This window comes from Oncorhynchus nerka, linkage group LG10, assembly GCF_034236695.1.
Source record: "Oncorhynchus nerka isolate Pitt River linkage group LG10, Oner_Uvic_2.0, whole genome shotgun sequence".
NCBI classification, from domain to species: Eukaryota; Metazoa; Chordata; class Actinopteri; order Salmoniformes; family Salmonidae; genus Oncorhynchus; species Oncorhynchus nerka.
In genome coordinates, this window is record NC_088405.1 from 67174579 (window position 1) to 67201947 (window position 27369).

General features: G+C 41.0%; 1 protein-coding gene across 2 annotated transcripts; it reads right to left on the minus strand.

The window, feature by feature from the left end:
* Window positions 1–2320: 2320 nt before the first annotated feature.
* LOC115135895 (diacylglycerol O-acyltransferase 2-like) lies at window positions 2321–26894 on the minus strand. Of its 2 annotated transcripts, none has more exons than XM_029671066.2 (8): window positions 26589–26894; window positions 24993–25124; window positions 18342–18449; window positions 17992–18062; window positions 9096–9300; window positions 8544–8718; window positions 4946–5148; window positions 2321–3960 (listed from the first exon to the last, which is right to left on the minus strand). In XM_029671066.2, exons 1-8 carry the CDS (start codon window positions 26626–26628, stop codon window positions 3806–3808), a joined length of 1089 nt encoding a protein of 362 aa, XP_029526926.1. In that variant the 5' UTR covers window positions 26629–26894; the 3' UTR covers window positions 2321–3805. The 2 variants fall into 2 exon arrangements, with proteins under 2 accessions (XP_029526926.1, XP_029526927.1); XM_029671067.2 differs by lacking the exon at window positions 26589–26894 and adding an exon at window positions 25262–25564.
* Between the last annotated feature and the right edge of the window lie 475 nt (window positions 26895–27369).

Below are 27369 nucleotides of genomic sequence, written 5' to 3' on the forward strand. Positions count from 1 at the left end.
AAACAAAGAAAGGGCGAGTAGAGTCGGGAGTGAGTATTTTGCCCTTTCATAGACACTAACTGGGGTTTCTTTGGAGAAGTTGCACAGGGAGAAATGTTTGGAGAATGGGAGTGATTGGAGAAGATGGCAGAAAAGGAAATAAGCAAGAAAGTGGAGCATATTATGAATAAACATGGAGTGTGGGATTACACAGGCCTTCTGAAAGATCTGGTGACAGAGAAGATAATGGACAAGGAAAAAAAGGAGAAAAGTGGAAATGGTTATGAGGGAATATGAAATGAGGGATTTCACAGAACATTTGGAAGAACTGGAGGAAATAGAGAGAGATGAGAGTGAGGATGAATGTGGTGGCAGGTGCAGTGATGACTGTTGAGAAGAAGTTGAATGTAGAGGGAAGCAGTGTGGAGAGGAAGGTTAGCATCAAGTGCAAAAAGAGGGATACGTGTTCCAGTAGCTCGGAGATGGAACCTGATGAGTGTGGATGAAGTTCCTGCAATGGGGACCGCCAAGGTCAGGCCTCGATCCGGGGATATAAAGAATGGCCCAGTGTGAGTAAGATTTGTGGAGAGAATGGATCCTTGCATTTTGGCTGATCCATATGTGGTGGTATATTGACTGGAGAAGAGATTGAGGACTGTTAAGTTGGTGAAAGTAACTAGGAGTGGACTAGTGATGACTTATTGTGTTTCTTCAACCCAGAGGGAGCGGGAGCTCCGGATCTCACGATTAGGGAAAATAAATGTGGCATGCTTTGTTCTCCGGAGCAGGGCGCCATTGAAAGGAGTGAACGGGGGTGGCATTAAATGTTGAGTGAGATCAGTTGATTGATCAGATTCCCAGTGTCTGTGATGTTTGCCGTGACGCAGATCCGGTGGGGAAACAGAAAAGATATTGTCTTTCCTGCTGAGTTTTGATGTAGTCTTTGCTAGATAAGGTATAGGTAGGAAGTGTAAGTTGTCCCCTGAGAGCATTTGTTCCTAAAATACTTCAGTGTTTCAGGCGTCAAATTTCTTGGCATGTTGCAGCAATATGTAGGAGGGGGAGTACTAGATGTGCAAAGTCTGCAGGAGGGCATGAGACGAAGGAATGTGTAGTTTCAATGGAGAAACATGTGGGGGTGCCCTTTCTCTAACTGTGTCCGGTGAGAGAAAGGCAGGTTGAGGTTGTGCTGAAGCAGTGAAGAGAGTAGGAGAGGAAGATGGGTCCAGGTTGAGGGATCCTGAGAGGATTCCTGTGAATAGGCAGAGACTAATAGAGGGTGATGGGAAGATTATGTGCTTCAGTAAGGTAGGTTTCTATGGTTGTCAATTGTACTGCAGAAATGGATTGAAAGTCATAGAAAATAGAGGTTGTGGTGGCAGCGGCAGAGAAATACTGTTGGTCTGGAGTATGAATAGATCGGGGACATAGTGGAATGAGGTGGTGTGTTCATGGTCTCACACACCAGTACAGTAGGTAAGTGTTTGCATCTTAAATTGAATGCGATCCGCCAACACAATCCAGAAGAAGAAGGGGGAGTGTGGTACATTTCAAAACTCTTCTGTGGTAGTATACACGAGTATCCTCGATGAAAGGTGGCTATCGAGGAGGGGAGGACACTTCCGTTTGCCTAATAACAAATTGACACACTCCTTGACCACTCAACCACTTAGCGGTTTCCGGGTCACGGAGGAGAGTGGATAGAGGACAGTCTTTTGTCCAAACAAGAAACCCCCCCTAGTCTTTGAACAGCATGGCATCTCTTTCGCAATACATTTAGCAAAGGCCTACTTTTAGAAAACTAAATGACACATGACAAAATGACAGTTGAGCAGTAGCCTTTTTGTCATGAATTAAATCACAAATTGTTTGTGCATCTATTTACATTTTTGATCTCACAAAATATTGAAAGACGTTTTCATGAACATCCCTCACATACAAGAAATGGACATACTCAACTCTTATGTTGTGATATAGAGTGACAGTAGGGGATTATCAGACAGTAAATCAAGTATCTTTGGATGATCTTAATCTGGAATTAGGGGTCTTTGTAGTAACTGGAGTCTGTAAAAAAAGACATGGAATGTGTTTTAAGAGAACATTTTGACGTTTTCTATCACTTGAGGAGTTGTGTGCATGCATCAATGTATAGTTCCCCCAACCCTAGGACATTTGGTGTGCTTGTGATTATGTCTACAAATGCCTTATTTTATAGCTTGAGCAAAATTACATTCTGGCATTGTGATGTGGGACTGAAAAATAGTTTTATTCTGGAAACATAAAGTTTAATTTAAGTTGACTGTGATGAAGCCATTCATTCACAAAATAAACATGCATTGGCTGCTATTTCTTGCTGTATTTATTGCACATGAATTAGGAGAGGATGTTCACTGTTCTTTGCAAAAAAGTCCCCGATGAATCTAGAAGAAATTAAGTTTTGAATGTCACTATTTATCACCAATCTCAATTATTTTGCCATGAGGTGAAATCTTGTAGTCTTTTTATCTTGCATAATATACAACATACATACATTTCTTCACCTAGGATCATTGGCTGGATAATGGACTTGATATGCCCCATATGAAAAAAATGATTTATCTCAAACACTTCTTGGTAAATACTGGGGGAGTTTGTGACTTTTATACTCTAATTCAAATCTGTGATAGCAACCCCTTTGCCATTTTACTCAAGTGAGTGGAAGCCCCCTAAGAAGTTTGAGTTGTAGTTTTTTTTTTTAATAAGGCATATGCTTTGCAATCTCTTAATTTCATTCATCAGTAATCTGCCCTCTGGGTAGAGGAAGAAATGTTCTTCACCCTGAAATTGTTCTTACATCACCATCACTACAGTACATGGGGCCTCAATGCACTAGGTAACACTCTGCAACCCACTCAACACACTCATGTGGAGAAATGTACAACAAAACTAAAACACAGGTCAAGGTTAAATGACAAAAGCACCATAGTGATTCTCTTAGAAATTGGCAAATTTGACATAGGACTCTTTCAAAGGCATGTTTTAGAGAAATACCTCAGAGGGTTGTCACAAATACAAAAAGTGCATCAATATATTAATTTTCATTGAAAATGTTCTTATTTACAAAATACAATTAATACTTAGTTCCATCACACAATCAGATTGTATTACCAATATGCACAATCTAAATCCATTCAATAGAATTCCTTCACTTTCAAGTTTCAATGAAGTGTGCATGTGTGGGGAGGGGACACCCATCAGCTCGTTGGCTCAATAAACCACACTATCAACATCTCACTAAGGCAACACCCTTACAATTGCATTGTTTGTGCATTTAGCAACAACAACAAAAAGTAAGGTCTCAAAACATCATCCTATATTTACCTTTCGGGGCACTTAACACATTCGTTGTACAGGCCTATTCTAAGTGAAAATGACATGGATACATGGAGGAAACAAAGATGGTGCTTGTGTGTGTCTTGTGTAACCTTCTAGTGCCACCTAGTGGGAGTTCCACTGCACAATAAAGCAAGGGATCATACCTTAACTATACTTTTCTGTCATGGAACACATCTATAGATGTGTCATACACTCAATAAAATATTCAATAAATGGAAGTTAGTCAACTTTGCCATTGACAGTGACTAGGTCAGAGAGAATAGTAAGGTGACCTAAGACCTGCCATTTTCATCCTGAGTGGAGTACCGACGTGAGTGTTGCTGAGAGCGCGGTGGGTTTATATACACACAGCTTAATGTATATAGATTGAATTCCAGAGACAATCAATCAGAGCCAGGCAAGTGAATGGAGGGGCAGCGCTGAACAGACAGCTGCCACAGCTGACCCTTTCTCAATGGATGTGCAGGATGTCACTCTCCTTCAGGCCGAAGCGGGTCTTATACTTGTCAAAGAGGCTGGTGAGGGAATTGATGTACATGGCATGGTACAGATCCACCATATCCCGAGGAGGCTGCTCAATCTTTGGCACTGTGATCGGTTCACCCACTAAGAGAAATAAACATGTACAAATCTGTATCCCAAAAATCAACTTTCAAAAACATTTAACATATTGGAAATACGTAGTTTAATGAGCTGTAGTGTTAAACATTAATATAACCTTGATGCAGGGGAGAGTAAATATTGACTGGGTGGATGGTTCTGTTAACACAGAGGAACTAGAGTAGCTCAACTGCTTGGTAGTAACCATAACAGTCCGATCATTGAAATTATAATTACAGACCATCCGAAGACTGAATCCCTAACAGAAGCTAAGTCAACAAGCACTAAATGCCTGTAAGAGATGGGATTGAAAAGGGAGGGTAAACAACTGGAAACCAAAGTTTACCAGTAAACTACCAGAATTTTGGTATCTTTCAAGGATTTTATGTTAATCTATCACAAGTCATCAAGAGGCTCTTTTGGGTACTTCCGATTATCACAGGCGTCTGTAATAATCTCTGGCCCTCTGTGTGGACTAATCACATGTCAAATATATGAAATAATGAAGTAAGATGATAGAAAAATAGAATGACAAAGCTGTAAAACATTATCCTAAATATAAACCATCAACTAAGAGAACACCATTGTTTTTAATATGAGGATTATAGCATGAAATATCCTATATATATATATATACTTTTATATACTTTTATACTTTTTTACTATGTCAACATGTATTTGTTAATGTTTCGGTGTCAAACTGGTGTCAGTTGTGAATACAGTCAATAGTTGGAATAGTTTCTGAATTAATTGAAAATAATGTTGATGAAATGCTTTTTTCATGAATGAGGCTATTGAACCATATGGTCTATATACTAGAAAGTCATGGACAGATGTAATATATTAATACTATAAAATGAATACATTTTTCAAAAGTGATTCAAGTATAAATTACCAAAGTTACGATAGATTCCAGTAAATATGTTAAATTACCGGTGGCTTGCAACCCTAGTGAGACAGTCAGTAGGGTCTTGGAGAGGGTTTTTCTTACCGATGGTGGTGATGGGTTTGTTGTAAGGCACCATTCCCCAGGAATCGGAGGAGAAGAAGCCACAGCCATGGAACAGACAGGGCGCAAAACCAATAATCTTCTGCAGTCGCTTTTGAGCCAGCCGCCACCAGGTTCTCTCCTCGAAGATCACCTGTTTGTACACATCGTTCTCCCCAAAGGAGTAGACTGGTACCAGGTCAGACCTGACAGAGAGAGGGGGTTTACAATAGTCTCCTGAAGTTACTCATAAGGCATAACAGATATCTGATCACTGAATGATGGGCTACTAAACCATGTGGTTTATAACAGCTCACCTACACCAGTTTACCCAGACTTTGTTTTCAGTAGCTCAGTTGGTAAAGCATGGCGCTTGCAACACCAGGATAGTGGGTTCGATTCATGACTAAGTCACTTGGGATAAATGAAACATGGTGAAGCCCCAAAATTGCCCTCGCTAGAAGCCTGTGTTTCAGACATAAGGAAGTGGATGGCTGCAAACGTCCTACTTTTAAACTCGGACAAAACAGAGATGCTTGTTCTAGGTCCCAAGAAACAAAGAGAACTTCTGTTGAATCTGACAATTAATCTTGATGGTTGTACAGTCGTCTCAAATAAAACTGTGAAGGACCTCGGCATTACTCTGGACCCTGATCTCTCTTTTGACGAACATATCAAGACTGTTTGAAGGACAGCTTTTTTCCATCTACGTAACATTGCAAAAATCAGAAACTTTCTGTCCAAAAATGATGCAGAAAACTTAATCCATGCTTTTGTTATTTCTAGGTTAGACTACTGCAATGCTCTACCTTCTGGCTACCCGGATAAAGCACTAAATAAACTTCAGTTACTGCTAAATATGGCTGCTAGAATCCTGACTAGAACCCCAAAATTTGATCATATTACTCCAGTGCTAGCCTCCCTACACTGGCTTCCTGTCAAGGCCAGGGCTGATTTCAAGGTCTTTCTGCTAACCTACAAAGCATTACATGGGCTTGCTCCTACCTATCTCTCTGATTTGGTCCCACAGTACATACCTACACGTACGCTACGGTCACAAGACGCAGGCCTCATAATTGTCGCTAGAATTTCTAAGCAAACAGCGGAGGCAGGGCTTTCTCCTATAGAGCTCAATTTTTATGGAATGGTCTGCCTACCCATGTGAGAGACGCAGACTCGGTCTCAGCCTTTAAGTCTTTATTGAAGACTCATCTCTTCAGTGGGTCATATGATTGAGTGTAGTCTGGCGCAGGAGTGTGAAGGTGAACGGAAAGGCTCTGGAGCAACGAACCGCCCTTGCTGTCTCTGCCTGGCTGGTTCCCCTCTTTCCACTGGGATTCTCTACCTCCAACCCTATTACAGGGGCTGAGTCACTGGCTTACTTGTGCTCTTTCAAGCCGTCCCTAGGAGGGGTACGTCACTTAAGTGGGTTGAGTCACTGATGTGATCTTCTTGTCTGGGTTGGCGCCCCCCTTGGGTTGTGCCGTGGCGGAGATCTTTGTGGGCTATACTCGGCCTTGTCTCAGGATGGTAAGTTGGTGGTTGAAGATATCCCTCTAGTGGTGTGGGGGCTATGCTTTGGCAAAGTGGGTGGGGTTATATCCTTTCTGTTTGGCCCTGTCCGGCGGTATCATCGGATGGGGCCACAGTGTCTCCTGACCCCTCCTGTCTCAGCCTCCAGTATTTATGCTGCAGTAGTTTATGTGTCGGGGGGCTAGGGTCAGTTTGTTATATCTGGAGTACTTCTCCTGTCCTATCCGGTGTCCTCTGTGAATTTAAGTATGCTCTCTCTAATTCTCTCTTCCTCTATTTCTTTCTCTCGGAGGAGGAGGACCTGAGCCCTAGGCCCATGCCTCAGGACTACCTGGCAAGATGACTCCTTGCTGTCCCCAGTCCACCTGGCCGTGCTGCTGCTCCAGTTTCAACTGTTCTGCCTGTGATTATTATTATTTGACCAAGCTGGTCATTTATGAACATTTGAACATCTTGGCAATGTTCTGTTATAATCTCCACCCGGCACAGCCAGAAGAGGACTGGCCACCCCTCATAGCCTGGTTCCTCTCTAGGTTTCTTCCTAGGTTTTGGCCTTTCTAGGGAGTTTTTTCTAGCCACCGTGCTTCTACACCTGCATTGCTTGCTGTTTGGGGTTTTAGGCTGGGTTTCTGTACAGCACTTTGAGATATCAGCTGATGTACGAAGGGCTATATAAATAAATTTGATTTGATAAAGCGTCTGATAAATGGCATACAATACACTGAACAAAAATATAAATGCAACAATTTCAAAGATTTTACTGAGTTACAGTTCATATAAGGAAATCAGTCAATGGAAATAGATTAATTAGGCCCTAATCTATGGATTTCACATGACTGGGAATAAAGATATGCATATGTTGGTCACAGATACGTAAAAAAAAAAACAGTCAGTATCTGGTGTGACCCCACCATTTGCCTCATGCAGTGTGGCACATCTCCCTTGCAATGGGACTCAGGATCTCGTCACGGTATCTCTGTGCATTCATATTACCATAGATAAAATGCAATTGTATTCATTGTCCATAGCTTATGCCTGCCCATACCATGACCCCAACGTCAGCATGGTGCACTCGGTTCACAACGTTGACATCAACAATCTGCTCGCCCACACGATGCCATACACGTGGTCTGCGGCTGTGAGGCAGTTAAATGTACTGCCATATTCTCTAAAATTATGTTAGAGGTGGTTTATGGGGGAAAATGAACATTCAATTATCTGGCAACAGCTCTGTTGGACATTCCTGCAGTCAGTATGCCAATTGCACACACCCTCAAAACTTGAGACATCTGTGGTATCATGTTGTCTGATAAAACATAACTTTACATTTTTTTACTATTTAACTAGGCAAGTCAGTTAAGAACAAATTATTATTTTACAATGACGGCCTACCCCGGCCAACACCTCTCCTCTAACCCGGACGATGCTGGGTCAATTGTGCCCGCCCTATGGGAGTGGATTTTTATTGTCCCCAGCACAAGGTGCATCTGTGTATTGATTATGCTGTTTAATCAGCTTATTGATATGCCACACCTGTCAGGTGGATGGATTATCTTGGCAAAGGAGAAATACTCACTAGCATGGATGTAAACAAATTTGTCCAACAAATTTGAGAGAAATAAGTTAATTGTTTGTATGGAACATTTCTGGGATCTTTTATTTCAGCTCATGAAACATGGGACCAAAATTTTACATGTTGCGTTTATATATTTTTGTTCAGCGTATATTACATGTTCTGAGTCACAAGCTGATGGAGCCTGTCCTTTGGCCTTGACCCAGTGTCTGTGTACAATACTGTATGTCAGGAGGAGCTCTGCGCACTTGAGGACAAATTACCACACGTGAAAGTATGTTTTATGTGCCAATCAAACCTATTGTTGAGCCAACTCTCTCTATTCCATCAAATTGGTCATAATGACACCAGTGTCTGTGCTGACCCAGTAAGGTCTCTCACCAAACATGTAGTCTGATCAGTTGATGCGTGTAACTGAGAGGTGTGTGTGTGACCAGAAGGTGCGCCTGTCAGGATGGTGTTTGTGTGGCCGGGAAGTTTGTGCTCTAAACTCACCCTTGCTGGAGGGCCAACCTCACAAAGCCCTTGCGGTTATTCAGGGTGACAGAATTCTTTCCTGGAACACAGTTCAAAGATTCAGCTGCTCCCCCGACAACAATGACCACTGCATTGCCAGTTCCATTCTGAGAGAGGAGGTAGTCAATGGAGTTACGGTTCACTGGGCAGATACCTGACACATGGAAGAGGATGGGGTTAGGCTCAGTTATCACACATGGGCCCAAAGACCAAACAAGTCAGTGTGTTTGCAGTGGAGAAGACATTTGAAGAGAAATCAATACTGTTTGAGCACAAAAACATTCTTAGTGGATGTTGAGCAAAATAAACCTTTGAAATGAAGATAATTAAGCTAACAGCGAAGGTTAACTGAAGCAGCTCTTTACAATAGTGACATCAGCAATTACAGTTTGGCAGGCACAGGGATTGTTTAGTCTAGATTGGGAAATAGGACAAAGCTCAGAGTTCTACCTGATTAGAGTCGGTAGATACAGGGCTGGTATCAGCAGTTTACTGAGTACAGAGGGACAAAACTCAGAGAAACCATCTCACCTCCAGACATGAGATAGTCTCTAAAGACTGGCATCCGGAAGTTTCCAGCCAGGGTGGCCAGGGAAGGCTTGATGCCCGGGAACTTCTTAGAGAAGCCGGTGGCCTCTGTTCCGAAGTTACAGAAGGCTCCAAAAGAGAAGATCCCATGGGGGTGGTAGCCAAAGATGTAGTTTCGGCTTGGCAGCAGGTTGTGTGTCTTGATGAGCTGGTAAACAGGATGAGAAAGAGACATGGTGGTTACTATCACACTAAGCAAAATATAACTACAGAGTGTTTGTTAAGCAATTTAACAGGTCAGAGAATCTGCACAAAATTAAGCCAATTCAGTTGTGCAGTTATAACATTAAGTTATTTTTATTACTTGTCTCAAGAAGTTAAAGGGCATTTACCTGTGCATTGTACTATATGTATTAGCATATTTCCCTGAAATTGGGACAGCTTATCAGTTTAGCCCTGATATGACATATTTGCACTCAAGTAATAAAATCATTACAGGTAACAAACAGTGTTCTGTGTCTGGGATGTTTATCTGCACGTTTCCCCTATTATGAACAGCAGTCCCATTACAGAACTTCAATATTCTTAAAAGTTGTGTTGAGTATGAGAAGGAGAGCATAGGCTCCATAACGGTGGGAGACGAATTGTGTCTTCAGTGAAGCGGGTGCCCCAATGCCACGCTTATGGAAGAAATTGAAAGGGCACAGAGGATATACACACAGATCCAAAGAGATGTGTACACAGGACTCTAATCAAACAAGGCCCATTGCATAACCACATTATCAGATTAGCTAAGACCATCTGTGAGGTTTCCACAGTGATAGCATGGTAGATGTAAAGAGATTACCATTTGGTGATATGAAAACAGGTGGCGTTTAAGTAGAAGAAATGGAAGAGAGGAGAACTTGCTGACCCTCAAGATGTAATAGTCACTGTCCCTGAATGTACCAACACACTCACGCTGCTCCCAGCCATGTCTACCAACTGGCGTTCAACTCCATTAGCTGCAAAACCTAGACAAGATAAGCAACTCTTCATCTGAAACAGGATGCTGCCAGGTGAATTACATAATGGGTATAGATCTCTGTGAATACCTGGTATACAACACATCCTTGTGTCAGAAAACCACAGACCCTTAATCCCACAACTAGCAACTCAAGGAATTACTGTACTGTAAATCAAATCAAAGTTTATGGTTGAGTTATCGCAGGTGCAACAAAATGCTTGTGTTTCTAGAGTGTGCAAAGCTATCATCAAGGCAAAGGGTGGCTACTTTGAAGAATCTAAAATATATTTTTATTTGTTTAAAACATTTTTGGTTACTACATGATTCCATGTGTTCCTTCCTAGTTTTTGTGTCTTCATTATCATTCTACAATGTAGAAAATAGTCAAATAAAGAAAAACCTTTGAATGAGTAGGTGTCCAAACTTTTGACTGGTACTGTGTATATGAGTCATGACTAGAATACAGTATATACACGTGAAGAGAGTAAACATTAGTGACAAGTATTCAATGACTATATACATAGGGCAGCAGTCTCTAGAGTGCAAAGTAGAGTACCGGGTGGTAGCCGGCTAGAACAGTGATTAAGGTTCAGGGCAGGGTCCTGGGCGTAGGCCGACTAGTGGTGACTGTTTAACAGTCTAATGGCCTGTAGATAGAAGCTTTTGCTCAGTCTCTTGGTCCCAGCTTTGATGCAACTGTACGGTCTCCTCCCTGTAGATGGTGGGGGGTGAACAGGCTGTGGGGGTCCGTCGATGTGGATAGGGGAGTGCTCATAGGGGCGTGCTCTCTCTGCTGTCTCCTGTAGTCCACGATCAGCTCCTTAGCTTTGTTGACATTGAGGAAGAAGTTATTTTCCTGGCATCACTCCGCCAGGGACCTCACCTCCTCCCTGTAGGCTGTCTCATCATTGTTGGTAATCAGGCCTCCTACTGTTGTGTCATCAGCAAACTTGATGATTGAGTTGGAGACGTGTGGCCATGCAGTCATGGGTGAACAGGAATTACAGGAGGGGGCTGAACACACGTTCCCAAGCAAGAAGTTGTTACGTTCCCAAGCAAGAAAACCAAAAACGTCACTCAAACAAAACAGGGAACTAACAAAGAGTCACTGACAACAACCAAAACAAAACAGGTGGGGTTTTAGGAGGGGGTTCTAAAAGGGATGTCCACTGAAAGTTGCATGCAACAACAACTGGGACCTAAGACACCCATCATGAGCATCCACTAAATGCACCCACTAAGAGGCAAACAAAATAAAAACCCACACCAAACTGGAAGACAGGAAGTAAACCATAAATCAAAATGAAAACAGGGAAATCAGACAAAATAATGTTTTTCTAGAAATCAAATCGGGAGTGCCAACTACAGGCGTTGACCCTCCACATCACTAAAGACAACTGAAGCCTGTCACTCTTTAAAAAATAGCACCTGGGGCAGCACAGCTGAAACACCTTCCTACTAACAAGATGGACACGCCAGCATAGGTGTAACACATTCTGACTAATGAGGTAACACCAATCGGTGCGCCCTACGTGCTAACAAGCTATACGTGCTCAAGTCCATTCTCAAAACATAAATGGAAAAACCAAAGCCTTTAACTGAATTTAAAGAAACTGTCGGAGTTCAACGTATGGATCACGAGCAGGGTCAAAGTTCAAGAGACAATACACACACTCTTGATTTCCCCTGGCTGTTAGCCATCATCAGGACTCAATTATTAATAGTTAAGATAACCTTTCACCTTGATTCTTAACAGGTAACACTAACAGTATCAAAGCTCTGGTTTTACTTAAGAGCCTTTGATTATACTTTCTATTTATAAGTAAAAAGGGTTGTATGGTAAAAATGATTGTCAGGTTAATGTTTCAAGAATGCTCCATTTTAAAAACAGTCATGCTCATTCACCATTAAATCAATCAGCTGAATGGATTGAACTGAAGGAGGGTTAAACATAGCGGATGTGATGGGAATGCCGTTAGTTCAATGATATTACTGAGAAGCGTAAAGGCATACAAACAACTCAGTTGATTCAATCCTTGGTCAGGAGGGCAGCGAGAGAAAACACAAGAGGAACTTGACAAAAAATATGAATGGTAAAAATATCTTGCTCTGTCAGGATACCAAGAGACCAAGAGTTTAGCATAGGTTTAGCATGTGTTTACATATTATATTGGAAAGGGGGACACCTAGTCAGTTGTACAAATGAATACCTTTAACTGAAATGTGTCTTCTGCATTTAACCCGACCTCCCTGAATCAGAGAGGTGCAGGGGAGCTGCCATAAAAACCTCTTAAGGATTGAAATTTTCATCTAAAAGACATATCCAAATCTATCTGCCTGTAGCTCAGGACCTGAAGCAAGGATATGCATATTCTTCATACCATTTGAAAGGAAACACTTTGAAGATTGTGGAAATGTTAAATTAATGTAGGAGAATATAACACATTAGATCTGGTAAAAGATAAAACAAAGAAAAAAAACAAGTTTTTTTTGTAACATCTTTGAAATGCAAGAGAATGGCCATAATGTATTATTTACAGCCCAGGCGCAATTTAGATTTGGCCACTAGATGGCAGCAATGTATGTGCAAAGTTTTAGACTGATCCAATGAACCATTGAATTTCTGTTCTAAATGTTGTATCAAGACTGCCCAAATGTGCATAATTGTTTCATTAATACATTTCCAAGTTAATAACTGTGCACTCAAACAATAGAATGGTATTCTTTCACTGTAATAGCTATGGCAAATTGGACAATGCAGTTAGATTAACAAGAATTTAAGCTTTCTGCCAATATTATATATGTCTACAGTGGGGCAAAAAAGTATTTAGTCAGCCACCAATTGTGCAAGTTCTCCCAATTAAAAAGATGAGGCCTGTAATTTTCATCATAGGTACACTTCAACTATGACAGACAAAATGAGAAGAAAAAAAATCCAGAAAATCACATTATATGATTTTTAATGAATTTATTTGCAAATTATGGTGGAAAATAAGTATTTGGCCAATAACAAAAGTACTTTGTTATATACCCTTTGTTGGCAATGACAGAGGTCAAACATTTTCTGTAAGTCTTCACAAGGTTTTCACACACTGTTGCTGGTATTTTGGCCCATTCCTCCATGCAGATCTCCTCTAGAGCAGTGATTTTTGGGGGGCTGTTGCTGGGCAACACAGACTTTGAACTCCCTCCAAAATATTTTCTATGGGGTTGAGATCTGGAGACTGGCTAGGCCACTCCAGGACCTTGAAATGCTTCTTACGAAGCCACTACTTCGTTGCCCGGGCGGTGTGTTTGGGATCATTGTCATGCTGAAAGACCCAGCCACGTTTCATCTTCAATGCCCTTGCTGACGGAAGGAGGTTTTCACTCAAAATGTCACGATACATGGCCCCATTCATTCTTTCCTTTACACGGATCAGTCGTCCTGGTCCCTTTGCAGAAAAACAGCCCCAAAGCATGATGTTTCCACCCCCATGCTTCACAGTAGGTATGGTGTTCTTTGGATGCAACTCAGCATTCTTTGTCCTCCAAACACGACGAGTTGATTTTTTACCAAAAAGGTCTATTTTGGTTTCATCTGACCATATGACATTCTCCCAATCTTCTTCTGGATCATCCAAATGCTCTCTAGCAAACTTCAGACGGGCCTGGACATGTACTGGCTTAAGCAGGGGGACACGTCTGGCACTGCAGGATTTGAGTCCCTGGCGGCGTACTGTGTTACTGATGGTAGGCTTTGTTACTTTGGTCCCAGCTCTCTGCAGGTCATTCACTAAGTCCCCCCGTGTGGTTCTGGGATTTTTGCTCACCGTTCTTGTGATAATTTTGACCCCACGGGGTGAGATCTTGCGTGGAGCCCCAGATCGAGGGAGATTATCAGTGGTCTTGTATGTCTTCCATTTCCTAATAATTGCTCCCACAGTTGATTTCTTCAAACCAAGCTGCTTACCTATTGCAGATTCAGTCTTCCCAGCCTGGTGCAGGTCTACAATTTTGTTTCTGGTGTCCTTTGACAGCTCTTTGGTCTTGGCCATAGTGGAGTTTGGAGTGTGACTGTTTGAGGTTGTAGACAGGTGTCTTTTATACTGATAACAAGTTCAAACAGGTGCCATTAATACAGGTAACGAGTGGAGGACAGAGGAGCCTCTTAAAGAAGGTCTGTGAGAGCCAGGTCTGTGAGAGCCAGAAATCTTGCTTGTTTGTAGGCGAGCAAATACTTATGTTCCACCATAATTTGCAAATAAATTCATTAAAAATCTTACAATGTGATTTTCTGGATTTGTTTTCTAATTTTGTCTGTCATAGTTGAAGTGTACCTATGATGAAAATGACAGGCCTCTCATCTTTTTAATGAGTGGGAGAACTTGCACAATTGGTGGCTGACTAAATTATTTTTTGCCCCACTGTATGTCCTGGGAAATGTTCGGGTTACTTACAACTTCATGCTAATCACATTAGCCTACGTTAGTTCAACCGTCCCGCAGGGGACCCACCAATCCTGTAGAGGTTTTAACCACATCTTCGGCGCCCGGGGAACAGTGGGTTAATTGCCTTGCTCAGGGGTAGAACGACAGATTTTTAACCTTGTCAGCTCAGGGATTCAATCCAGCAACCTTTCGGTGACTGGCCCAACGCTCTTACCACTAGTCTACCTGCCGCCCCTATTTGTGTTCTAAAAAAGACAATATGCAACAATCATTCTGCCTAGTTTATGGCACAGTGTATTATTTTAAATACATTTTCCGTCAGAATTTTATACATTTTCACCCCAATTGTTATTACCAAAATGAATCTGGATATCTCAGGTCATTGTATAACATTTTTATAGAAAAACACAACTTATTTGAATAAAACAAAATGTTGATGTAGTTATATTAGTTGAAGTTTCCATTAAACTATGATATTTAATACCTAAAAACACAATGTCTGTGGACATTTCTCATTACGTAACACTATTTCCAGTTACTGTAAGAACTCCATTCATTTAATGTTTTCACTTATATGCCTTCAGAATGAGGATCTTATTCTCAAACATCCCCTTTAAGACACTTGACCTTCTTATTACCGAAATGACTAAAAAGGTCAAATTGGGAAAAACAAATAAAAATCAGTGGCGGCTGGTGGGAGGAGCTATAGGAGGACGGGCTCATTGTAATGGCTGGAATGGAATCAAAAATATGGAAACCAAGTTTGACTCCATTCCAATAATTCCATTCCAGCCATTACAATGAGCCCGTCCTCCTATAGCTCCTCCCACCAGCCTTCACTGCATTACAATATTACTTTGTGTGGAAAGTAACGCGTTTATTACTTTTCATTACTTTCATAAAAAAATCTCAACTGTCGGAGGGAGAGAGCCACGCGCTCTCTACCAAAGATAGGCTACTAATATGTAATCTAACTAATTCAATAATTAATTCAATATTTCAACCGGAACAGAAAGACCTTGGTCACAAGCTCATCTTTTATTTCCTAATGTAAGGCTGATGTATTCATTGATGTATTTATGTCTGAATTTTGGAGCATGCCTACATTTGCGCAAAAGACTATTCGAGAGTCCACCGGGGCCATGCCCCTCCACGACACAAGACAACATTTATGTGAAATGTTGGCTGTACAAGAACTGTTGTTTGAATCCCTTAACAAGACAAGAAAATATCGACCTACCTTTCTGTAATGTCAACCATCGAAATCAATATTTCCATTTCTCCTCCTTTGGCTTGTCCAAATTGATAATCCACAACACGGCAGCTATATGTGCCAGGGCACTGATCATGCAATTGAATGCTGTCTCTATACAGTGCGTTATGATAATGTATAATCTATATGAATAATCATACAAAATTCAGATTCGACAAAGCTTTTTGATGCAAATATAACTTTTCTATTGTCTGAAATGATAGCATTATCACATTGGACAGGTTAGTACTGCTCGCTCGCTGGAGTAAGGTAGCCTGTAAAACAATAAAACTGTTGGTTATTTAGTCATACACGTTTCTAATGTTTAAAAAAATGTCATATTAGGATATTATACCTATCCAACACCATGTGACGGAGAGTGATACAGCGCCCAGACCCACCTGGGAGGGGTGATGTTGTGGATGTTTGTGGATGTTAAGTATTGTAAAAAAATAAGTATTTAAAAAAATGTAAAATCACAAATTTGATGGGGAGCATAAATCGCATTTCTATAGCTGCATGCATGGATAATTTGGATCGGGGGAAATTATTTTCTGAGGGTCCAATAGCTGTCAGAAGGTCCCTGGGAAAGTTAGACGAATTAAAAATATGAATAGAAAATCCCTCTAACCTATAACCAGTACGTGTCATCCTATGAAATGTACATTATGTTGCACAGCCTAATATAAACTCAACCTCTGTACAGATGTCCTTTCTTTTCATTCAAAATATTTCTCTCCAGCCGCTAGTGCTGATGGCACAGAAATGAATATCTAGAGGGCACACTTTCCACTAGATGGTGAAGCCCTCTATGGGCTTTACTATCACAGAAGCGATCAATGGCAAAGATCAGAGGTGTTCTCCGTAAACGTAAACGTGCTACCCACAACACTGGTCCAAATACACTAATATTACCTGTAATTACCTTGGAGAAATTACTTTTTCAAAAAATGTCACTTTAAGTCCACTTTTGAAAATACATGCACGTAATTACAGTACTTATGCTAAAAGAAGGGGTATTTTAGTCAATTGCATTAAGATCAATGATTTGTATTATGCAAATCATCTGGGATTAACAATTGACACAGTTTGATGATGTGTTAGGTTACTAAATCTCAGTACAGTTTTTCAATGGCAAAACTCAAACTCATCTCCAAAACCTGATTATCATTACCGTAATGCACAAATATTTAGGAAATATTAGGAAAAATACAATTTAGACTTTAGGAATTTTGGTTTAATCTGATCGTGTGCCTTTTGTTCTTAATACAGATATGTGTACATAAAAACAACATGTATATCCAAGTAATTATGACAAAAAATAGATTCTGAAAAGGTTTTTTATAATAAAATGTAAATATATTTGTTTTACGTGTAATTTAACTCAAGCCTTTTCTTCAGGTGAGCAATGTCAAAACATATTAGCAATGTATTTGTTCAGTACTTTTTGTTTTCGAAAGCTGTTGTGGGAATGAGAATTTTTGTGTTGGTAGTTGTGGAAATTGTGGTAAAATGCATAATATCTCATCAATAAACATAACAATAATTATGAAATAGATAAATACAGATTCTAATCCAAGAGAAATTATGGTGGAAATGTTTTATTTTGTACTCCTTTTTTTTTGTCAAGTGCCAGTTTCGTGAGAATCCCATTTCATTTCCACTTGAACAAACTAATAGTCAAATCACCTGCATTTCTCATTGCTTAACCTTAACTTCTCCCACTGTGATTTCTGTCAAGGCTGATGTCCTATAAAGCAGCGTATGCCCATCCTCTCTCTCCTCAGTGTGTGTGTCTCCCAACAATAATAATGGAAAACAAAATAATCAAAGCGCTTTCTCCTATCATGTGGAGCAAAGTCTATCCTTCCAACCGAAGTAAACTCCTTTAAAGCATTATCACAAGGGACAAAGAACAACGTGGAACCTCCAGCAGATACTGGATACAGTCACACGATAACACCATCTTCATGTCTGTGCTTATAGGATACTGTTACTGGGATACACCATAATCAATAACAATATTAATGATCTTTAACTTTGTATCTGACCAGAAAAAGCTAATTGTATCATCTGTACCGGCAGTGCTGCTGAAAACAACATATACATGTATTCTATCATTATCTGGCTTCACACCCCAACACACATTACACGCACACATGCAGACCCAGAGAGACCCTTTAAATGTTAAGCCTATTCCTTTCCACTCACCCTGATGGGGAAGTAGTCTCTGAAGTAAGTCCACATGGTCCAGTTCCTCACCCAAGAGGACCTCCTGCCACCTGAGAAGGCAGAGGTAAAGATCTCCAGTCAGACTATAACCCACATCCTGAATAATGCAACACATATACTGAATCATTTACATCAACAGTACCTGGGTGACAATTACCCAATTTCCCAGCACAGCTCCCTATGGTCACAGACACAAAACACTGCGTCTGAAATGACACCCATTTCCTATTTAGGGCACTATGTTTAATTACAATAGGGCAGCGATAGCCTTGAGGTTAAGCCAGTAACCAAAATGTTGCCAGTTCAAATCCCAGGGCTGCGGTACTTGCCTTGTTTGGGGGTGTTCCAGTCGAAGATAAGCCAGGCAGTATACATGGCAGCGATCACCCAGAGGTCTGTGCAGAACATGTAGATTAAGAGCACAGTGCCAGCGGCACCTATGGGGTAGGAAATGATAGGGGAGAGAGCAGAGGAACAGGCATTCAGCACCTGCACTGTACCACACTTCATTAAAGATCCAATTTAACTGTTTTTATCTCAATATCAAATCATTTCTGAGTAACATTTAAGTACCGTCGTTAATATTCTAAACTCTGCAAAAAGAAAATATGCACATTTTTCTTCCACTGGTGTTTCAAACTGACTTGTTGCAGATACAATTCAGTGGGTGATGACGTAGTGCACACAAAATGTACTTTTTCTCTTAGGATTTCATGTACCAAATTCAAATGTGATATTCAATGTGTTTCCATCGCATTTTCTACTCTACGGATAAGTTAGGTAGTTAATTAGGCCTAGAAAGGTCTTGGTACATGCTCTCTAGCCAACAGCTCACAGATAAAGTGTGGGAAGGTTCTGCGGGTAGGTTAGTCTACATGATGAGATTATTATGGATAATAGCGAGAATTTTTGTATTTGTCGAACGTCAGTCAAGCATCGACCATCATGTCACCAGAATAAGAATATTTATTGGAAAGGAGCATCAAGCTCATACCATGCACTTTCACCACCACCCTGTGAAGTTCATAACTTATTTCATCTGTAGCCGGTTATGGCTAGAAGGGATGCAGCTTTTGTCAAATTAACATCAGATTTGATTTTTGTAGCAGGTTAGGATCATTTACGCACCTGGTTAGGATTATTAACAATACCCCTAGGATAGGATAAAGTAATCCTTCTCACCCCTTCTCATGTAGCCGTTTAGAAGAATTAGGTTAAGGTTAGGAAAAGGGCTACGGTTGGCTAAAATGCACAAAACAAATCTATTTTCACCGTTAATTTGACAAAAGCTGGACTTCTAGCTTTGACCTTTGTAGCCTAATAAACTAAATGGTTTCCCGAGTCATAGTGGGAGGAGCACACACCATGTCATCGTGTGACTCCAAGATTACTTCGATATGATGGTTATTCCAAATCAAATTTGATTTGTCACATGCACCGAATACAACAGGTGCTTACTTATAAGCCCTTAACCAACAATGCACTTCTAAGAAAAATAAGTGTTAAGTAAAAAAATAGAAAAGTAAATCATTAAAGAGCAGCAGTAAAATAACATTAGCGAGGCTATATAAAGGGGGTACTTGTACAGTTTCAATGTGCAGGGGCACCGGTTAGTCGAGGTAATATGTACATGTAGGTAGAGTTATTACTATGCATAGATAATAAACAGAGTAGCAACAGTGTAAAAAGGGGGGGGGGGGTGCAAATAGTCTGGGTAGCAATTTGATTAGATGTTCAGGAGTCTTATGGCGTTGGGGGTAGAAGCTGTTAATAAGAAGCATTTTGGACCTAGACTTGGCGCTCTAGTACCGCTTGCCGTGCGGTAGCACAGAGAACAGTCTATGCCTAGAGTGGCTGGAGTCTGACAATTCTCTGACACCCCCTGGTATAGAGGTCCTGGATGGCAGGAAGCTTGGCTCCAGTGATGTACTGGGCCGTACGCACTACCCTCTGTAGTGTCTTGCGGTCGGAAGCCAAGCAGTTGCCATACCAGGCAGTGATGCAACCAGGATGCTCTTGATGGTGCAGCTATAGAACCTTTTGAGGATCTGAGGACCCACGCCAAATCTTTTCAGTCTCCTGAGGGGGAATAAGCTTTGTTGTGCCCTCTTCACGACTGTCTTAGTGTGTTTGGACCATGATAGTTTGTTGGTGATGTGGACACCAAGGAACTTGAAGCTCTCAACCTGTTCCACTGCAGCCCCGTCGTTGAGAATGGGGGCGTGCTCGGTCCTCCTTTTCTTGTGGTCCACAATCATCTTGGGGCGGCAGGTAGCCTAGTGGTTAGAGCGATGGTAAGTAACCAAAACGTTGCTGGATCGAATCCCTGATCTGACAAAGTAGCAATCTGTCGTTCTGCCTCTTCCCTGGTTGACAAAAACTCCTTTGTCTTGATCATGTTGAGGGAGAGGTTGTTATCAAGGGCACCACACGGCCAGGTTTCTTAACTCCTCCCTATATGCTGTCTCATCGTTGTCAGTGATCAGGCATACCACTTTATTATATCAATATTTGTGCATAAAGGTGTTTCCACCGTTATTTCTCACATAATTAATTTTCCTGACACAAAAAGTTTCCACCTTGTCTAGTATATTTTGTTTTGTCAACATTTGGAAAGTTTACTGACAAAGTTGCGGTTTCCATGAGGCCCGACATTACATTTAAGTGCCTTCAGAAAGTATTCATAACCATTAACTTTTTTCACATTTTGTTATGTTACAGCCTGAATTTGAAATGGATTACATTTATATTTTTTGTCACTGGCCTACACACAATACCCCATAATGTCAAAGTGGAATTATGTTTTTAGTAATATTAACAAATTAATTACAAATGAAATGCTGAAATGTCTTCAGTCAATAAGTATTAAACCCCTTTGTTATGGCATGCCTAAATAAATTCAGAAGTAGAAATATGCTTAACAAGTCACATAATAAGTTGCATGGACACACTCTATGTGCAATTATAGTGTTTACATTTATTTTTTTAGTACTACCTCATCTCTTTACCCCACACATACAATTATCTGTAAGGTCCCTCAGTCAAGCAATGAATTTCAAACACAGATTCAAAAACAAAGACCAGGGAGGTTTTCCAATGCCTCGCAAAGAAGGGCACATATTGGTAGATTGGTAGAAATAAAAAAAGCAGACATTGAATATCCCGTTGAGAAAGTTATTAATTACACTTTAGATGGTGTATCAATACACAGTCACTACAAAGATACAGGCTTCCTTCCTAACTCAGTTGCCGGAGAGGAAGGAAACCGCTCAAGGATTTCACCATGAGGCCAATGGTGACTTTAAAACAGTTACAGACTTTAATGGCTGTGATAGGAGAAAACTGAGGATGGATTAACAATATTTTAGTTACTCCACAATACTAACCTAATTGTCAAAGTGGAAAGAAGGAAGCCTGTACAGAATACAAATATTCCAAAACATGCATCTTGTTTGCAACAAGGTACTAAAGTAATATTGCAAAAAATGTGGCAAAGCAATTACCTTTTTGTCAAGAACACAAAGTGTTATGTTTGGGGCAAATCCATTGTAACACATTACTGAGTACCACTCTCCATATTTTCAATCATAGTGGTGGCTGCATCATGTTATGGATATGCTTGTAATCGTTAAGGACTGGGGAGTTTTTCAGGATAAAGAAAATATCCGGAATGGAGCTTAGCACAGGCAAAATCCTAGAGCAAAAACAGAATTTACCATATATATATTTTTTTTACATCTTTATTTTAACTAAGCAAGTCAGTTAAGAACAAATTCTTATTTTCAATGACGGCCTAGGAATAGTGTGTTAGATGCCTTGTTTAGCGGCAGAACGACAGATTTTTACTTTGTCAGCTTGAGGATTCAATCTTGCAACCTTTCAGTTACTAGTCCAATGCTCTAACCAATAGGCTCCCGCAGCGGTCTAAGGCACTGCATCTCAGTGCAAGAGGCGTCACTACAGTACCTGGTTCGAATCCAGGCTGTATCACATCCGGCCGTGATTGGGAGTCCCATAGGGCGGCACACAATTCGCCCAGCGTCATCCGGGTTTGGCAGTCATTGTAAATAAGAATTTGTTCATTACGGACTTGCCTAGTTAAATAAATCTACACTGGAGTTGCTTAACAAGAAGACAGAGTTGCAGTTGGTTGTCTAGCAATGATCAACAACCAATTTGAAGGTGCTTGAAGTTGTTGCCAAATAAACAAATGGGGAAATGTTGCACCGTCCAGGTGTGGTAAGATCTTAAGTCATGTTCACATTGGCAGTTTGAAGTGACTGAAATCCTATTTTATTTGCATATCCGATTCTATTCTTTTCCCTGCAGTCTGAACAGCCAAAAAGCACATGGAATCTGATATTCCAAACTACATTTCAAACCACCTATGAAGGTCAGATACAAATCCGATTCCTGGCCATGTGACTTGTGTCTGAACGCTCAAATCTGATTTGCCCTTAAGCGGTTTTTAGACTGTTATTCGGCATACAGTGGGGCAAAAAAGTATTTAGTCAGCCACCAATTGTGCAAGTTCTCCCACTTAAAAAGATGAGAGAGGCCTGTAATTTTCATCATAGGTACACTTCAACTATAACAGACAAAATTAGAAATAAAAAAATCCAGAAAATAATATTGTAGGATTTTTTATGAATTTCTTTGCAAATTATGATGGAAAATAAGTATTTGGTCACCTACAAACAAGCAAGATTTCTGGCTCTCACAGACCTGTAACATCTTCTTTAAGAGGCTCCTCTGTCCTCCACTCGTTACCTGTATTAATGGCACCTGTTTGAACTTGTTATCAGTATAAAAGAAACCTGTCCACAACCTCAAACAGTCACACTCCAAACTCCACTATGGCCAAGACCAAAGAGCTGTCAAAGGACACCAGAAACAAAATTGTAGACCTGCACTAGGCTGGGAAGACTGAATCTGCAATAGGTAAGCAGCTTGGTTTGAAGAAACCAACTGTGGGAGCAATTATTAGGAAATGGAAGACATACAAGACCACTGATAATCTCCCTCGATCTGGGGCTCCATGCAAGATCTCACCCCGTGGGGTCAAAATTATCACAAGAACGGTGAGCAAAAATCCCAGAACCACACGGGGGGACTTAGTGAATGACCTGCAGAGAGCTGGGACCAAAGTAACAAAGCCTACCATCAGTAACACAGTACGCCGCCAGGGACTCAAATCCTGCAGTGCCAGACGTGTCCCCCTGCTTAAGCCAGTACATGTCCAGGCCCGTCTGAAGTTTGCTAGAGAGCATTTGGATGATCCAGAAGAAGATTGGGAGAATGTCATAGGGTCAGATGAAACCAAAATAGAAAATCTCAACTCGTCATGTTTGGAGGACAAAGAATGCTGAGTTGCATCCAAAGAACACTATACCTACTGTGAAGCATGGGGGTGGAAACATCATGCTTTGGGGCTGTTTTTCTGCAAAGGGACCAGGGCGACTGATCCGTGTAAAGGAAAGAATGAATGGGGCCATGTATCGTGACATTTTGAGTGAAAACCTCCTTCCATCAGCAAGAGCATTGAAGATGAAACGTGGCTGGGTCTTTCAGCATGACAATGATCCCAAACACACCGCCCGGGCAACGAAGGAGTGGCTTCGTAAGAAGCATTTCAAGGTCCTGGAGTGGCCTAGCCAGTCTCCAGATCTCAACCCCATAGAAAATCTTTGGAGGGAGTTGAAAGTCCGTGTTGCCCAGCAACAGCCCCAAAACATCACTGCTCTAGAGGAGATCTGCATGGAGGAATGGGCCAAAATACCAGCAACAGTGTGTGAAAACCTTGTGAAGACTTACAGAAAACGTTTGACCTCTGTCATTGCCAACAAAGGGTATATAACAAAGTATTGAGATAAACTTTTGTTATTGACCAAATACTTATTTTCCACCATAATTTTCAAATAAATTCATTAAAAATCCTACAATGTGATTTTCTGGATTTTTTTTCTCATTTTGTCTGTCATAGTTGAAGTGTACCTATGATGAAAATTACAGGCCTCTCTCATCTTTTTAAGTGGGAGAACTTGCACAATTGGTGGCTGATTAAATACTTTTTTGCCCCACTGTATCTTCTTGCTTGATAGCTAGCTACTCTGTTGACAGTTTGATAAGGACTTGTGGTTGCCAACTAGCTTGTTAATTGTTTACAAACAAAATTATTGAATGAGCTATAAACCAAAACAGCTAGCTATGAGCTAGGACTCATTTTTAAAGTTGGGCTTCAGAAAAGTGTTCTTACACTATGATTTTGAACATTCAATGCAACTGGGAAATGACCATGGCAGGCATTGTTGTGATAGGGAACACCACCAATCAGCCTACACCCCTGCAAACACACCCGTCGTTACTTTGACAACTAGCATAGCTGTGTCAGCAAATGACTACTGTCTGAACACACAAATAAATCTGATTTGGTCACATGTAACTTGCTGTTTGGACAGTTGGTAGTCCACAACGGATTTGAGAAACAAAACTGATTTGAGCATTAAGGCCTGCAGTGTGAACAAGGCTTTAGAAACTTAGCCAGAAACACTCACAGCTATAATCGCTGCCAAAGGTGCTTCTACAAAGTATTGACTCAGGGGTGTGAATACTTACTAATGTAAATTAGATATTTCTGTATATTATTTTCAATGAATTTGCCAAAATTTTAAAAACATGTTTGCACTTTGTCCTTATGGGGTATTGTGTGTAGATGGGTGAGAATGTTTATATTTAATACATTTTGAATTCAGGCTGTAACACAACAAAATGTGGAATAAATCAAAGGGCATGCCTACATTATGAAGGCACTGTATATGGCCCACCAGTGAAAAAGCTATTCTCAAATAATATCTCTAGTAGTAAAAAAGCGTGAGGGGGTGACATCTTACGGGCTTGATCTCCTTGTAAGGTCACAGGTCACTATATCCTTCAGCCACTACTAGTTAGAGCCACACGGCAAGAGACAATTGCACACTCACCCATGGCGAGGAAGCTGATGACCCACTGCAGAACTGAGATGACCTGAAGGTGTTTCTCCATCTTGGATCGGAGTGCAGGCCAAGGAGCGGAGGGTAGGTCCTGCAGGGCGGAGAGGATGCTGCAGCCGGTGCCTAAAGGAGATTGACAGAGTCATAAATGAGTCATACTGTACAGTACATAAGAACCACATCAATGGATTAAGTCACAGACGGGCTCGAGGGAGTCAGCAAGAAGACTAAAGAGATAAAATAATGAAACTGTCATCAACCTTTTCCCAGGCTTTCAGTCTGTCAACCACAGAAACACACATGAAGAAGGGAAATTAGATTATAGACTTGAGACACTGAACCAAGGCTCATGCCTTACAAAGCTCTGTGTCGAAACAGACCACCAGCAATAAACACCACATGTCACGTCAAATTCCCCCCCGCCACTGCAGTCGCTATAGAGATAGAGCAGAGCCACAGTCCAGACAGCTAGATCTAGAAGTGACCGTGACAGACCAGTCCACAGCATAAGAGAGAGCCACTGAGGGGACTGTGCTAAATCTACCCGAGCTCATAGTGCCTGATCAACAGATCCTCCCCATGCCACAGGACAACACAGCCACATAATCCCATTTTGAAAGACTAAATAACACTGTCATGCTGTAAAACAAACATTGTCCATTCTGCACTCTGGCCCACACTCTCACATTAAGTCAATGATGCTTTCAGTCAGGGCTACTGGGTAGGATCAGCCTCAGAGGGTCAGGGACATGATGTGAACTAGGAGTACTACACAGTGAGTAAGTCACCGACCTCACATCTGCCCACTATCGGGCAGCAGAAGGGCACAACGTTGTGGAACGTTGCAAATAGAAATAGATCATGTTGAACATTCTTACCTCTCTGGCATGTAGAATAAGGGATCTTGTCAGGTCTATTCATGATATTTCTATCTTCAATGTTCATGTGTTCCTACTGAAAACTTCTCTGCCTTCACAGATTTTTATTTTCACTTCTCAGCCTTCACAGATCAGACCCGTAAACACACAAAAATATACAAGCAACATGTATGAAAACCACTGTGCCCAGATACACATCACACACTCACACATACAGTACACACACGTATCTATTGACTATCTGTGTATTTCAGAACAAATGGCTCACATGACAATGATGTGTGGTAATTTCTAGACAAGAGCCTATCTTTACTTAATCCCTTAATCGCAAAAGGTTTCCCTACACACAGTGTATCAATAGAAAGCACATAGATGCAGACTACATGACCATTTGATCATACAGAGTTGTCTAACAAACAAGGGGGTCAGTCACTATTTAGAAAATGGAAGTTATGAAATACGAAATATGAAAACTATTGCTAACACGAAACTATAGCATCCACAACAAACTTCTGATTATGTTTGGCCTGCCATAGTTCTCCGTCATTTCAGAACGTATTGCAAACTGCTTCTACAAAACGGATTAAACGTCAACACAATAGGATTTGGAATATCATGAAGGGGATGCATTTCTAAAAGACGCTCGGGGGATATGATATTTGAAGTCTGCATGCAAACAGTGCATTTTTCATTAGGGCGCATCTCTTACCTTTTAGGACACCGGGGTAGGCAGCAAGTATTGTCTTCATAACTGTGGCTCCGGGAATTAACAGATTACAATACTTGGAAATATTTACTACAATAAAGTTGATCAACTCTACAGTTCCTCTATAATGACTGCATTAAATTGAATAACTGAGCGGCATTTAACCCGTATGGGAGGAGCCAATTCAAAGTCAGTACGTGAGAGAGGGTGGTAGGTGTATTGGGTCCAAACCGAAGCGCTCCTGTAGAAGAACCGAAGAGGATGCAAATTGCGCTACTCGAAAACATTATTTTTCTCACGTCAGCCAGGGGTCTGAAAGCACTCTCAACCACGTATTTATCAGGTACTGCAGTGACGTGATGTCGGCGTCGATCAACGGTCGTGTTTTGACCATTTCCATCTTATCTGACAGCCTGCACTGCTATGCAATTCTTATGGATTTCTAACTTTTAGCGCCATGAAGCTGAACAGGTCAAAGTCAAACATGTGTAACAGGTCACTATGGTATAGCCCAGGCATAGTTGTTTACTAGAGCAGGGCTTTGGAAGGATGGCCACGTGAGGTTAGTTGCTTACCTGTAAAGGTAGAATAATTTACATGAGCAGAGGTGTCAAACAATTGGCCTGGGGAGGGGAAACAAGAGGCCTGATAGCAACTGTTTCCAATCACTTGAAAATATTTGTTAGGCAAGTTATGATTCACACATATAGGACTAATCAGCATATCCGTGGGAAGTTGGGGTGCTGCAGCAAACCCCGGAAAAATCAGAATCAAATATATAAAC